Source organism: Erythranthe guttata, chromosome 12 (assembly GCF_056151865.1).
Source record: "Erythranthe guttata isolate IM_541 chromosome 12, IM_541, whole genome shotgun sequence".
In the NCBI taxonomy this organism is placed as follows: domain Eukaryota; kingdom Viridiplantae; phylum Streptophyta; class Magnoliopsida; order Lamiales; family Phrymaceae; genus Erythranthe; species Erythranthe guttata.
Window position 1 is genome coordinate 10,797,638 of NC_142544.1, and position 16,748 is coordinate 10,814,385.

General features: G+C 36.6%; 1 protein-coding gene across 1 annotated transcript; it reads right to left on the reverse strand.

Annotated features, from left to right (window-relative positions):
* Window positions 1-9,102: 9,102 nt before the first annotated feature.
* Window positions 9,103-9,381, reverse strand: LOC105949762 (uncharacterized). The gene has a single exon (XM_012973079.2). The coding sequence runs from the start codon at window positions 9,379-9,381 to the stop codon at window positions 9,103-9,105; it is 279 nt and encodes a 92-aa protein (XP_012828533.2).
* Window positions 9,382-16,748: the final 7,367 nt, after the last annotated feature.

The following is a 16,748-nucleotide window of genomic DNA, read 5'->3' on the forward strand; positions in this document are numbered from 1 at the left end:
ACATGGTCAAAATTGGATACGAAAACCCATCATGAAAATAAATACTACAATTCACGGACATGAATGTGCATCAAGAAATGTGCAGAAAAACACTCACTAGAAGAGATACGCACATAAGTAAAAGTACAGAAGCATGCACAAAGGTACATACGCAAAAGCGCATTCGCAAAAAGGATCATGAAAACACAAACTACAATCCTAGGACATGAATACAAATCCACAAACATGAACAAACACACTCACTCAAAAGGACATGCACAAACGTAAATGTAAAAAACCATGCGCAAAAGTGCATTCGCAACAACGTTTATAAAAACACGAACTACAATACTAGGACTTTAATACGCATGAACAATCAACAGCAAAAACACTAGATAAAAAAGTTACAGGGGAGTGTAGAAATAACACTCTCGACTAGTGTTTCATTGCTTAATGGGCATCCAAGAATTTGAAATTTATTTGCTAAGTCAATGATATTCTTATTGTATTGAGAAATAATTTCATTTTCGTCCATTCTCAGTCGTTCAAACTTCAATGAAATTAATCTAAGCTTTGGTCTCTTCTGACTTTCAGAACATTTACAATGCAGTTAAAGTACATCCTAACATCCTTCGCACTGTTAGGAATCGGATACGTGTATGCAGCGAATAACAAAAAGTTTATGCGAATTTAAACAAATTTAAATCACATAATCACATGCATGACAATTATAAACAACTAATTGCGTACCTTTGCACTTCGAGCGAAAATTAAAAACGACAATCATGCGAATTAATTTAATCGAGAGTAAATCAATTAGCATGCTCGCAGTAAATCATTTAATGTGCTCGCAGTAAATCATGAATTTCATGTAAACATACAAAACATATAAATTCACGAAACATACTACGAACATAGATAATTTAATCTAATTAAATTAAAAACCTAACGAATCCGGATTCGAGAATTACCTCTTGAAGCGTGAGGTTGGCGCACGAATCGAACCAAGACTGCCACGGAAACCAATCCATGCTGCACGGGAGTGGTGACGGCGAAGCAGCGGCGGCGGCGGTGCAAGCGACGGCGGCGCATGAGGATCACGCGCTGTCTTCGGGCGGCGCGTGGGAGCGCGTGCACCGTCGGATTGGAACTGCTCCTCGGTTCTTCGAATCTTCGATCTTCCTCCTCTCGGATTTCACCTTGTATACTTCTATCTACTACATAAGTGGCACTAGACACGGAAAAGTTAGAATAGACGGAAGAAAATAAAAGAGGAAAAGAACTACCACAGTAATCGGCCAAAGGGGGGTCGATTCTGTAGATGCAACGGCGACGACGGCGGCGGCCGTGAGTGAGATTGGCCGAGAGAGAGAGGGGCGAGCGGGTAGGGTTTTGGATTTTGTTGTGTTGTATGTCAAAAAGACCTATAAATCAAATATTTATAATGTCTTGTATAAAATCCCTAACGGGCTTAAGTTGGACCGGGCCCAACAACTTAAGTTCGTTAGTTCTTTACTCGCTCGTTTCTCTCAATTCAATGATCGGAAAATTGTAACGATTACATTTTCGGAATCATTATAATGTCCTCGTCATTAGTGCCAATTCTCGATTTCCAACTTTCTAAAAGTGGAAACCCTAATTCAGTACACTTTCTAAATTTGGAAACTTCCCGATTTAGAAAGTTCACTCAGATGTTCGCCTATTCTTTTCCTTTTCTTATTCTCATTCATAATTCCAAATTACGAATGTTGGACTCAATCATATTGACTTTCAATCATTCAAAGATAAAACATTTTTATCTCTGACTGTTTATTCAAAGATCTCGAGTGCACGAGCACTGTGACCCTCGATGGTTCAGGTGTAAGCTAGTCGTGGGCTCACAACCCTTTCTAGTCAAAACTCGTCCCTTAGAGTTACGATTAAGATGAAGCTCGTTTCACCTTAATCACCCAACGAATCAAGATTGGCATCTAGCAACTACGCGTCATGATTCCCTAGATACAAATGAAGTGCCTGCAAGAACCTTTGGATATAGTTAGCGTACAGTACGATCCCTTCGATTCCATATATCCTGATTGAACTAGAGGAAATGGTTCATCGAGACCTCCTTAGTAGTTCAATTACTGTGCGATCGTTCTAAGTGTTGTAATTGGTACGTGCATGACTTAGAGAATCGAATTCTCTAATCATCACTTAGTCAGCTCTAGCCAGAGACTTAGAGATTACAAACTATGAGAACACATAGGACATCCAAGACTATTCTATCGATCGAATCCCCGACTACAATGCACAGACCTCCCACTAGATTTTGGACTGCACGAACACTGGCCCTTGGGGCGGTCCTCGGTGGAACTCAGGGACAGGTCACGATGCAGCTGGTCCTCTAGTGAAGTCACGGTGATGTCTAGGTCATAAGGACTAATGGTGTACAACTATACCATATATATCTTTACTCGGTTATTGAAAACCGCTTAGAGATTTCTAGGGTGAGGGAGTTCAGTGAACTCGTCAACTTACGAGCACCCACTTATACATGCCGATATCACAATACCGTTTACTGATGAAATGCAGTACACATACACTAAGTGCTAGTATCTTAATGGGAGAGGCCGATATCCTCATTGGTGGCATAACCCTTCGACTAGGAACACGTTTAACAGTTATAATACTAAAGTAAATATCTCACGATCCTAAAGATCAATTACTAGTACTTGTAATAACTGTAAGGACTATATCTATGTTTGTGACAAACGGACAAAGATATAGAATGCCTAAGTGTTTTTATCATTAATATGAAAAATGTTTATTTATTACAAGAATAAATGGAATAACCACAGCCACATTTTGGCTTGTTGATCCCCTAATCTAACACACACTTGTGCCCACCGAGATAAGTTTGAACATGATGTTGTCTACGGAGTTGAAAATGACATTTAAAGCATTCGAGCTGTAGCTAGGTGCTAAAGTATGATCATCAGCCTATTCAACCTCAGGAATTACTGTGACATCACCATGTTCATCAACTCATTGTGGAGGAAACCATCGAGTCAACACAGCTCTCCAAGCTCTTTCATCAATAGACTTTATGAATACCCTCCTCTTCACTTTAAAGTAAGTGTAATTGGTCCCACACAGTACCGGAGGACACGTGGAGGCAGACATTGTATCCATCAGGAATCCGTGTCTCTTATAAAGTAACCGCAAGATGGAACACTTAGTATACGTCAAGTGTTGGTTATGGTGCCAATTGAAATAATTCAATGTCAAATTCATGTAATTAAGTATAATTAATATGAACTCAGAGATTTACACAAAAAGATATAATAAAAGCTTGTGTAAATAAATATTTTGCATCGGAATTTAAACAACACAAGTTTTAAATCATTGTTCATGCATATAGAAATTGTGGATGTGCCTTTACAGGCGAAAACTTTATTAAAACAAATAATATAAATAGAGAAGTAAAGATCCTTCTCTTTTATGAATAAATCACAAGTTGGTTTTTTCGTATAATGACTTCCTATAATCAATGACAATCTATTCTTAGCAGAACTGTAGGAGTAAAGATTGGTGTCCAATGCAATTGAATACAAACAGACTCAATTATGTCGTGAGAAAAACATAAGCAAAAAAAAGTGTTGTGAAATGTATTTCGATACCCAAAGCTCTTTGTTCTCTACTCTTTTCGGAAAATCGGTGGTAGATGAACTGAAGGCTTCTCCCACTTATAGAATCTGAGAGCTCCTTGTCCTGCACGAAATAAACACACTAGAAGAGATAATGGGTTAGTGGATTAATTAATCATGTGCTAAAATAATTAACCACTAAGTTATATATAATCGTCCACTAACTCGCAATACTAAACACGATCATTTAGTAAAATAAAATTTGTTTAAAAATTCGAGTTTAGGGTTACAAAAATACCTTAAAGTTCTCTTAGGGTTGCACTAGCATATCTTCATTTTATATATAATATTTACATGTCACAATCTCTATTCTCAATACACAAATTATCTATTGTCATATATTTCGAGTTTTTAGGACTCCTTCGATACTACACCCGGTGATAAACACCTGGTGTGTCTTTGCTGACACGTGTAGTTTTTTGTACTTTTCTAAAACCCTTAGGGTTTAAACCAAGTGGGGGAATATATAATAAACAATTAAACAACACGTGTCAGTAGAAAATCCACCAATTGTTTATCACCGTGTGTAGGATCAAAGAACCATTTTTTAGGTAGATTTTTGTGGCCGAAAACACGTTACCTTTTTTCATTATTACTAAAAAAGTGCCCAAAACTTCTAGATACTTACAAAAATGGACCCGAACGTTTCCATGTGTTAACATATTCGAAACATGAAAACACTTATGTATAGAAGTTTTCGTGCATCTTAGGTCTATATTGACAATAACTAGTACAGTAACAGCTAAACTCCCAACCACACAAAATGCGTACGTGTACAAAACCGACACCCCAACATCAAACAACAAAAAACGTTTATGTTGCGCTATTTCAAGCCTTCAACTTTAATTTCTCATCATATTCTACAACTTTTGAAAAGACAATCAATTCCTCTATTTCACATGAACCCCAAGTGGGTTAATAGAGATAAGGAATAAAACGCATTCATCTCTATTAATAAAAGCGTGAGAACGCTTTGTATAACACGTGATAGAGACTCTTTTATAAGTGGCTAGATACATTCATAATTAAAGCGTGCGCTTTTATCTGTAAGATAGAATATTAACTCTGTAAATAGCAATAGTTAGTTAGTTAGTTAGTTAGTTGGTTGGTATATATATGCGTTTACACAGCTTAATATGTAACAAATTACATTTTATCATTTTTAATTCTCAATAAGAAATTCTTCTTCTTCTTGTACTTCCATGGAACTAGATTGCGAGTTCTAATATGGGTTCTCCCAATTACCACAAGCACTGGTGGTGGCGGCAAGAGCTCACGCATGCATGGAAAAAAATCGCATTGTTATCGAATTTGGTCAACAAGAAAGCAGGGTCAGCATTCGGGTCGGGTTTTAGAAGGTGTGTTTCTATTGAAAGTGGCGGAATAGAATATTTTGATGAAGAAGTGAGTAAAGGGAACAATAGTTTCTGTTGGAAGAAGGAAAATAAAATGGGGAGAAGACAAAACTGCTTAGAAGAGAAAATGCAACTCACAGTTCTTTTATTCCACATGCAATGGGTATTTATACCCACTAATATTGACCCTTGATTATCTAGCTACACGAATCTCTCCATGACTCTTCAACACCATGTATGAATATTAAATTTACAAAATACATGAACTCATAAAATACATGAATTACCACCCTAGCTAGATTAATGTACTAATGTATTTCAAATTATAATCAACACTCTCCCTTAATTTGAAAATTTCTTCTTGACTCCAAGACTTTCTCTCAATCTTCTAAAATCCTCAAACTTTAGAGGCTTCGTAAAAATATCCGCAATTTGATCTTTCGTTTTCACAAGGCAGAGCTTCACTTTCTTCTCGGCAACGTACACTCTAATAAAATGATACCTCGTATCAATATGCTTGTTTCGATCATGGAACACCGGGTTTTTGGCAAGTACAATTGGCGACTTATTATCGACGAAAATCTTTGTAGCTTCCTTTTGTGGCAAATGAAATTCTTCAAGCAGCCTCCTAAGCCAAATTGCGTGACATGCAAAAGATGTTGATGCCACATACTCGGCCTCAAGTTGATAGAGTAACAATGGGTTGTTTTTTCGAACTCCAACCAATAGCCGACTCTTCCATAAAGAACACATATCGGGTGGTGCTCTTTAGATCATCAATATCTCCGGAATAATCACTATCACAAAAACCTTGAAGCTTGAAATCACTATAGAAATAATAGAATACTCCAAATCCGATAGTACCTTTCAAGTAGCGAAGGATCCTTTTAGCAACTTTCATGTGCGTTGAGGTAGGAGATTCCATATATCGACTTACGACTCCAACCACAGAGAATGTCGGGCCTTGTGTTTGTTAGATATCTCAAGCTTCCCACGAGACTTTTGAAAAGAGTAGGATCTTTTTTCTCTCCGTCGTCAAATTTGGACAACTTCATTCCGCATTCCATCGGGGTTTTCACAAGATTACAACCAAGCATGTGAAATTTCTTTAACACCTTATTTGCGTAGATTTCTTGAGAGACAAATATTCATTTATTCATTTGTTTTACTTCCAAGCCCAAGTAATACGACATGAGACCAAAATCCGTCATCTCAAATTCAAAAGATATTGCCTTTTTGAATTCGTGAAATAAGCTCGAATCATTGCCCGTAAAAATCAAGTCATCAACATAAAGACAAACGAGCAAAACTGAACCATTTGCAAAAGACTTAACATAAAGAGCATACTCATTAAGGCAACGAGTGAAACCGTTATCTTCAAAGTATTTGACGATACGGCTATTCCACGCTCTGGGTGCTTGCTTTAAGCCATATAATGCCTTCTTTAGCTTCAAAACTTTGTCTTCTTGTCCGGCAATCTCAAACCCCATTGGTTGTTCTACGTAGACCTCTTCCTCAAGATAGCCATTAAGGAACGTCGACTTCACATCAAGTTGATAAATTTTCCACCTCATTTAAGCCGCCAAAGATATGAGCAAACGGATGGTTTCCATATGGGCCGCTGGAGCAAATATTTCATCATAATCAACTCCATACTTTTTCTTGTAGCCTTTTGCGACGAGCCTTGCTTTATATCTTTCCACCTCTCCGTTTGCATTTTTCTTCGCCTTAAAAATCCATTTGACTCCAATAACTTCATGGTCTGGGAAGATTAGACAACTCCCAAGTGTTATTTTTCTCAAATGGCATCAATTTCTTCTTGCATGGCTTGTCTCCATTTTTCATCCTTCACGACTTCATGGAAAGTCAAGGGCTCATCATCTACAAAGAAACATAGCAAATCATTAACAACTTCCGTTCATTATATAAATCACTGAGACTCTGAATTTTCTTATTGCCCTTTCATTTGAGCTTTCTTGCGAAGAAGAAGGAGAGTGAGTGAGAGGTGATTGTTGTTGCAATGGTGATGGTGGTGGAGATGTATTTTGCAGCGGCAATTCCTCATCTTCTTCCCCAAAATAAGGAAAGAAATCATACGTCCCTTCTTCTTGTGCTTTCCCATCCCAAGATGCTTCTTCGTTAAACTCCACGTCTCGGCTAACGACAATTTTCCATTGGTTGGGTTATACAATTTATAGCCTTTGGAATTCAAGTCATACCCAATGAAAACATACTTGACACTTTGATCGTCAAGCTTCAATCGCTCGTGAATAGGTACATGGCCATATGCTATACTCCTAAAAATCCGCAAGTGATGAACACTAGGCTTTTTTCCACTCCATGCTTCGAGAGGTGTTTGATTTTCGACGCCTTTTGTTGGAGACCGATTGGCCAAGTAAACTGCACATGCGACAGCTTCTGCCCAAAATTCATTTGGCATCTTTTTAGCTTTCAGCATAATCCTTGCCATATTGAGAATCGTCCGATTTTTACTCTCAACGACACCATTTTGTTGTTGCGATCTAGGAACCGTTAGTGGACGACGAACTCTATTTTCTTCACAAAAGAGATTGAATTCTTTTGACGTGAACTCGCCTTCCCCATCGGTTCTTAAGAATTTGATTTCGTAGCCGCCTTCCTTTTCCACAAGCACCAAAAACTTTTTGAATGCACCAAAATACTTATTTTTACCAAATGAAGGTGGGTAGATCGGGTCACAGACATCGGCATGAGCAAGTTGTAGCGGTTTGATTGCTCTTGACATGGATTGCTTTGGAAAACTCTTCCTCGGATGTTTTCCTAAAAGACAAGCTTCGCATAATTTATTAGGAGAATTAATTCTCGGCAGACCTTGAACCATCACCTTTTCTTTCAAGGCTTTAAATGAATCAAAATTCAAATCGCCATATCTCATGTGCCAACTCTGAACTTCATCTTTAACATCGTCCTTCAAGCATTTTGCCTCAACAACCTCGAGATTTACCAAAAACATCCGATTCTTTGTCATAAAAACTTTGGCAATTAAATTGGAATTGAAATCTCTTAGCCAAAGACAACGATTTTTCATGTGAATTGCATAGCCTTTTTCAACAAGTCGCCCCAAGCTCAAAATACTAGTATTATTTAATTTTGAAACATAATAAACATCATAGATTAGCTTATGGTCACCATTTTACGAGGAAATTAAAATGGTACCCTTTCCATGAAACTCAATTTTCGAGGAGTCTCCAAATGTAACATTCCCACGCACTTTATCAAGCTCCACAAACTTATCCTTATCGCCACACATATGGTTGCTTGCTTCGTTATCCAAGTACCACAAAATTTTATCGTCCTTGTCTCCATGTTTGAGAGCGAGTAACAAAGTTGGCTCTTCGGCTTCTTGATTATCACCTACTAGATTCGCCTTTTTTTCAATATTATTTTTCTCATTGTGGCATTCCCACGCATAGTGCCCGAGTTTTTGACAATTGTAGCACCTAAAGTGCGATTTGTCAAGCCTCTTTTCTGCATTTATGAAATTTTGATATCTTCCTCTTCCATGTCTCATGCCACGACCTCTTGTTGATTGGTGGTTACTCTCTTCTTTTGAGTGGCTTTCGTAGTTGCCTCTTCCTCTTCCTCCAAAATTTCCACCACCACAACTTCTTCCTCTTCGTCGACCTCGGCCTCCTTCATAGTTCTGCCTTGCACCATCTCTGAAGGAAATTTTGGCTTTGAGTGCTTGCTCTCGAGGTTCCTCTTGTTTTTTTCAAAAATCTTTCTTCATGGGCTTGTAGAGAACCCATTAGTTGATCAACCGTCATATCGCTAAGGTCTTTAGATTCTTCAATAGCGCAAACCACATAATCGAACTTCGAAGTTAATGAACGAAGGATCTTCTCGATCACCTTGACATCTTCAGTTGTTTCACCATATCGTTTTAATTGATTCACAATGGCCAACACCCTGGAACAATGATCCGAAACTGATTCGGATTCCGCCATATGCAAAGTTTCATAATTTCCACGAAGTGATTGAAGCCGAACCTTTTTTACTTTGTCGGCTTCTTGGAGAGAGGTTTGCAAAATCTCCCAAGCTTCCTATGCAGTGTCGGCATTACCCACTTTCTCGAACATCGATTCATCTAAGCATTGATTAATGCGGGTGAGGGCTTGTTGATCCTTCTTCTTGGACTTCACTAATGCTTCCTTCTCGACGGCACTCAAAGTTGTTTCATTTTGTGGTTGAACGAAACCTCTGTCTACGATTTCCCACACATCTTGTGCACCAAGTATAGCCTTCAGACGCAAGCACCAATTTTCATAATTTTCTTTGGTGAGACGGGGAAATTGAAATGAGTGCAACCCATTACTTGCCATTTCTTACAAGAATAAAATAATGGCTCTGATATCACTTTGTTGGAAGAAGGAAAATAAAATGGGGAATGGCTCTTATATCAAAAATATTTTTTATTGCTTTCATTAATGATGATATAATTGATGTTAAACGTTTTTGTGTTATAATTTTATTTAAGAAATATTTTACATTAGGTAAATTTAAAACATATATTTTGGACACTTATATTTTAAAAACTAGTTTTGTACATTTTAAACATGTATATCTTGAATTATTTTGAAAAAAATGATATTCAATTTAGACTTAAATAGTAGATAATATAAATTGGTAATTACCATTACCCTACCCTATCGTACCGAACTTTTGGTCGGTATACCAAAGTTTTTGGTAGGGCAATAGTAATGAATTTCATAATACCGAAATTTAGGCAATGGTAGTGATTTTTATTACAAAAAGGGGCTTTTGTGATAGCCAATTTTGACACTAAATTGATGAAAATCTGTCACAAATGGTGTTTTGTGACGGATAGGTGACCGAATAGTCCCGTAAGAAAAAGCCTCGTCACTAAATTATTTGTTGACAGATAATTTCAATCCGTCACAATGATGTGACGAAACATTGAGTCACAACGAAAAATTATCGTGTCACAAATATGCTGGTCAACGCCCTAATATTTTGTGACGAATTATGTCACAAACAATTTATCGCCGTCATAAATATGTCATCATTCATCCGTCATATATTCTACAAATATGTTGGTCAACGCCCTAATATTTTGTGACGGATTATGTCACAAACAATTTATCGTCGTCATAGATCTGTCATCATTCATCCGTCATATATTTTGTCACAAAGACTTTGTCACATACATCCGTCACATTTTCTTAGTCACAAGTATCAGTCACGCTGTCACAAACCTGTCAAAAATGTTCGTCACAATCCGCAATTTATATTAAGATGACAATCATATTTTTTCATATAATATATTTTAGACATTGTATACCAAATGTTTTTTAAATTTCACTCAAATACAAAAAAGAAATGTAACCCAAAACCAACAAAATGTCACAAAGTGTAAATTTATTAAAACAAAAGATCATTTATTTTACAATATTTCTATATCTACAGCTAAAATTAAACTGTACTACGAGTGACAAACCATAAATATCTTATGACAAAACCTTGTTCTCTTTTGTCTTCTACAATCATTTATGTTCCATCTCTTTTGTGTCGCTGCCATCTTTTTTGCCCAACTCTTTTGCTTCCAACATCCGTAGACCATGAAATCGTCATCTATCTTTCTATCCATCACATACGCTTAACAGTTCAATTTTTTCGATCTTTCAAATTTGACAATCATCACGTATCGGGGTAGCATATGGTCCATGTCGAACATAATCCCACATCTGCATCACTTTATGAATAATCTGAACTGCATGTTCACATGTAACATAAAAAGGGAGAGTTTAAAATTAAACGAAGTACAGCTTAATTATCACGAAACAAATCACCAAAAGAAAATTACTTCCACTGAAAAGTACAAAAAAAAAGTAGTTTATTGCATCATTCGAACATAACTAGGACATACATAGAGAAATCGATCACATAATCACCTAAAGAATCAATTGAGATGGTGTTGTGCTTGTGTGCAAGGATTATGTCGTATTGTTCTCTAGATTCTAGAAGTAAAAAATATTCACTCTTACCCTCAAGCAACCATTTCCATGGTTTTTGAGTTGGTTGAATCTTGAGTCGCATACCATATACCAGTTCTAGTAGCTTCTATGTAAAAACAATCGTGTTGAATATCATGCAACCAAAAAAATAAAAAATTCCCATATAAAATTAAAACAATGATAAAAAAAAAAAAAAAAAAAAAAAGGTTGTACTATAAGTATTTTAATGTACACAATGTATGTAGAGGGAAAAGAAACAAAAGGTGTACAGCTTCTTTGCAGCAATTAAAATGCATCGGGACTCAAGGTCCAAATAAATAAAACATCTAACATTGTTTATTTGACATCATCTAGTGATAATTAAGTACAAAAATCCTTCATCGTTTAAAAATTTACACCTCAATCAAATAATTCATCATTAATCATTAATCAAAATAGAGGGAATCAACGACAATGTTCTTCAGCAAGGACTTAAAAATAGACCGAGTAGGATGAGTCGTTAGTACTAAATATAAATTAAGAACATAGCAGAATGAAATTATGATCAAACAATTAATTAGAGAACAATAAACAAGCTTATTGGTGAAACACTTAAACAAAATCCCTTTCAAGGAGCAAAGATTGTCCGCAACATTAAAAATGTAACGTTTACCTTATAAATTACTACCGCTTCGCCCAACCACTCAATAGAATATCTAAATTTCCAGTAGTTCAATGACTTTTGTCAATAAAAAAATATATTATCATTCTCTAAAGTGAAATGTATAAAACATAAAAGCTATACTTGTAGCTTAATGTGAAAAACACGACAAATGATCTCTGAGGGTAAAATGCACATTGGTATCCTATAATCCAATTACTCATTTGTTCAAATGAATCATAAAAATAGGATACCAATGTGCAGTTTACCCTCAGAGATCTCCAACTAGAATATCCCACAAACAACATAATTAGTTCAAACAAATCACATAAAAAATAGTTCAATTGAACATTAAAAAGTAAATCAGATCTTACTATGACGATGGTTTGCCGTCGCCGACGAATTGTTGCCTAACAAACAAACAACATAAATCGATTACGCCATTGACGATGTGTTGTTGCCTAATAGCAGAAATCAATTACGCCGCCACAAAATGATGAAAATCTGAAGTTATATTGGAGAAAATCGATTAGCAAAAACCGCCCAAGCCCTAATTGTAGCGTGAGTATTGTGTTGTTTACTGGTACACGATGTTCCTTGGGTAGTGGACTAGTGGGCCTTGGGGATTTGATCAATTCTTATTAGAATATGCAATATAATTAAAACTTAATTTGTTAATTTAATTATATGCTATCAATTTCTTTTATTTTCGGTGTGATATTTTAATATTTTTTATATATTTTCACGAAACAAAATATAAACATAAGAAATAAATAATATAGTTTTATTTTTTTAGTAGTATAGTACGAAAATATAAAAATAAGTAATACTGTCAATTTAAAAATAAAGTAACATTCAAGTACATTAATATTAATACATTATATTTAAGCAGTAATTTAAATTGTTATATTACTTTTATTTATGTTTTATTCTATCATGTAGTTATTTTATGTCACGATTTTGAAAAGAAAAAAAAAATGAAGAAACATTTATATACTCCACAAAGTAACTAATAACCAAATTAAGGATGTAGTTAAATTGTAATCAATAAGCATATTCGATGGATGTATAACTGAATAGTTAGTGAACAGCAAATCAATAACGACACTTCAAATATGCCAATTTATGGAGAAATTACTTTTGACATATTTGCGATGAATTTATATTTTCAATTTATTCCTATTAGTGCATTAAAGAGAATTTTGCTAAAATAAAAAATAATAAGTAACACAACAATATGCAAAGTGACAAATTAATGACGAAACATAAAATGTGATGGATTTGTGTCTGAAATGTATGTGACGATTTTTGACCGGATAAATAGAGTGACAAATTAATGACAAAACTTTAAAGGTAACGGAATTGTGACCGAAATGTATATGACGGATTTGGGACAGACAGGGTATTGTGACGGATTTGTGACCAACATGATGAATCAAATTCTTACATTCATAAATAGTTTGTGGCGCATTTGTGACAACTCCAATTTCCATCAATAGATTTGTGACTGAACTGTGACTGAGTTTCGATTTTCACCAAATCCATCACATATTCGTCACATATTGGTCATAAAAAACTTCTAAATTTTAGTAGTACATTCGGTCACATATTTGTCACTCATTCGGTCATTCATGGTGACGGATTTAGGCTGTCACAAGATATCCTTCACAAAAGCCTTGGTTTTTTGTAGTTGCATGAATTACCACCCTAGCTAGATTAATGTACTAATTTATTTTAAATTATTAATCAACAGTTTCGCCGCTGTGTGGGAGAATGGGGATTTCGGGAGGCTGAGTTTGGGCAATTTGGAGTCCAGGTGGAGTCCTGAGCCTATTTCGCCGTCGGCTTTTGGTGAACAGAGTTTGAAGGAGTTAGCTTGTGGCGGCGCTCTGTTTCTTACCGGTGAATTTCCTCTCTAAAATTGATTTCCTTGGAATTAATGTGATTGATTGACTTGTGCAATCTGCGAAACTACAATCTTCCATTATATATCAACTTCTTGGATATATATATATATATATTTAGGGATGTGTTTGCTGAGAATCATAATTCATAAATGGGTAAATTACGGATCACCCCTGATGTAAGGTTGAAGCACGAAAAAAATCCCTCATGTTTGGATAATTACAACTACGTCCTCAACTATGAATCTTCTTGCAACTACATCCTTATGGTGTCAAATTCAACATAATCTTACAAATTCCGTAAATTTTTCTCTAGTTTGTATTGTTTTTGTGCAATGCAAAAATGTTGTTTATGATGCACTACAATCTGATATTTACAAAGACATCTTGTTTCAAAATGTGGAGCTTGAATGGGGTAAAACGAGTACAAACTGGAGAATATACTACACAATCTAGATGATTACACTTAATTTGACACCACAAGGATGGACGTATAAGAAGATTCATAGTTGATAGGTGGTTGTAATTACCCAAACATGAGGGGGTTTTTCGAAACTTAACCTTACCTCATGAGGTTTTCGTAACTGACCCTTCATAAATTAAAGATGTTGTAACTTTTTACATTATGCCGTTGTTTCGTGTGATCGATCGTGATAATAATAATGATATATGTTAAACATGGAGTAGTATGTCGCAAGAATTGTGCCTAATGCTTAGAATTGTCGAACTATCACTACCATTTTGCTTCCCTGAGTTTGCTCATCAATAGTTCACTCTTTCGGGAAATTCGGAAGTTATGCGTTCTCTATTTATCATTTTTCAGCCTTAAAATACTTGCTTTGATTTAAAAAAAAAAATTAGATATCGAAAACTCTTTTATTTCCAAGCTCGTTAATTAGCTATGTTGGTATGGTAGATAGTGGAGGCCGATGTGTATACTGGACTCAATGACTATGGACAGCTAGGAATATCGGACTCTCAAAATTTTTATTTTTTATTTATTTTTAATTGTTTTTTTAGCCTTATGAATTTGACGGTCCTGATTTAGTGAGTGCAGTGCAGTTGATGTATATTGAGTTGATTTGAAATAATTATTGGAGTGACCGATCAGGGTTTCTGTAAAGTAACGTAATTGAGAGGAATTAATATTTTTATTGATACTTCTGTGATTACATTGTGTAGATATATATATACACAAGTACAGATAATTAAAGATAACTATTGTAGACTAAAAATAAGGAATGATAAGTTTCAAGTTGTTGGGGTTTGAGAGTTTTGAGGAGAGGAGATATGCACGGCTGTTCCAACTGATAGAGAGTCTGAATTTGTGTAATCTCTAATACGCCCCCGCAAGACGGTGCTCCCATCGGAGATACCGATCTTGGACCGAATTTGACTAAATAGAGAAGTGGATAGCGGTTTTGTAAGTGCGTCGGCTAGTTGATCTTTTGATGCAATGTGACACACTTTAAAGGAACCTTGGGTAACATGCTTACGTACAAAGTGATAGTCAATGGCGATGTGTTTCATACGGGAGTGAAACACGGGATTTACAGAGAGGTAAGTTGCTCCAATATTATCACAAAAGATCGTTGGAGGTGATGACGGGCTGATTTGAAGTTCTCGAAGCAGATTTTGAAGCCAAAGAATTTCAGCAGCGCATGAGGCAAGAGCTCGATATTCAGCTTCCGTAGAAGATCGAGCAACAGTCTTTTGCTTTTTGGAACACCAAGAGATCGCATTGCCTCCTAAATAGACAATGTAAGCGGAAGTAGAGGTACGGTCATCACGGTTGCCCGCCCAATCAGCATCGGTGAAGGCCGTGAGAGTAAGCTGTTGGTTTTTCTTGAGAAACAAGCCATGGTGTATAGTTAGCTTAAGGTAGCGCAATAGACGTTTAGTTGCAGTCCAGTGAGCTTCAGATGGAGAGTGCATGAATTGAGCGAGTTTGTTCACAGCATAAGAAATGTCTGGCCTCGTAAGAGATAGGTATTGAAGGGCACCAATGGCCTGTCGATACTTGGTGGAGTCTGCAGCAGGAGAACCATCGTGAAGATGAAGAGGTTGCGTAGAGGACATGGGTGTCGAACATGTTTTAGCACCAGCCATGTCAAAGCGTTCAAGGAGATCACGTATATACTTATGCTGCGTAAGTAGGAGTCCAGAGGGAGTCGGAAGAACTTCGATGCCAAGAAAAAAATGAAGATCTCCAAGATCTTTGACCGAAAACCGAGAACCCAAACCTGAAAGGAAGTTCTGTAGAAACTTGCTGCAGTTTCCAGTTACTATCAAATCATCAACATATACCAAAAAAAAACAAGTAATAGATCTTTTTTGGTAGATAAACAGAGACGCATCACTGCACGAATTTATAAACCCATACGAGAGTAGGAAACCTTTCAATTCATTGTACCAGGCTCGGGGGGCTTGCTTAAGGCCATATATCGCCTTATGTAGCTTGCAAACAAAATCTGGCTTAGATTTATCAGTGAACCCAGGTGGTTGTTGCATATAAACCACTTCAGATAGTGTACCGTGAAGAAATGCGTTATTCACATCCAGTTGACGAAGAGGCCACCCATTTGATAATGCAATCGAAAGAATAACTCGAATTGTTGTAGGCTTTACAACAGGGCTGAATGTGTCATGGAAGTCAAGGCCTGGACGTTGATGAAAACCCTTAGCCACAAGACGAGCTATATATTTGGAAATCGAACCATCCGGGTTTCTTTTAATTCTAAAAACCCATTTGCAGCCTACAACGTTTTGAGATGAGGAAGGAGGAACAAGTTCCCACGTTACATTGCGGAGAAGAGCTGTCAGCTCATCAGACATGGCCTCACGCCACTCAACTTGTTTAATGGCTTGGGTCACACATGTGGGTTCAACCGATTCGGAAAGAGGATGTTTGGTAGAGACTTGAAAAAGGTGTTTTGGCTTGAAGATATTATTTTTGGATCGAGTAATCATGAGATGAGGTATATAGGTAGGGGGAGGATCGTGCAAAGGGGAAGAAGATGAAGACGAATGTTGTAAAGAAGATGTGTCGGAGTTACCTGAGCCCACGGATGGTGGCGGCATGATCTCTATGAGCGGCTCGGATCCAACTTCGGTCGCTTCTGACTGTGCGGGCGATATTGGTGTGACAATGGACGGCCAAGGTATAGAGG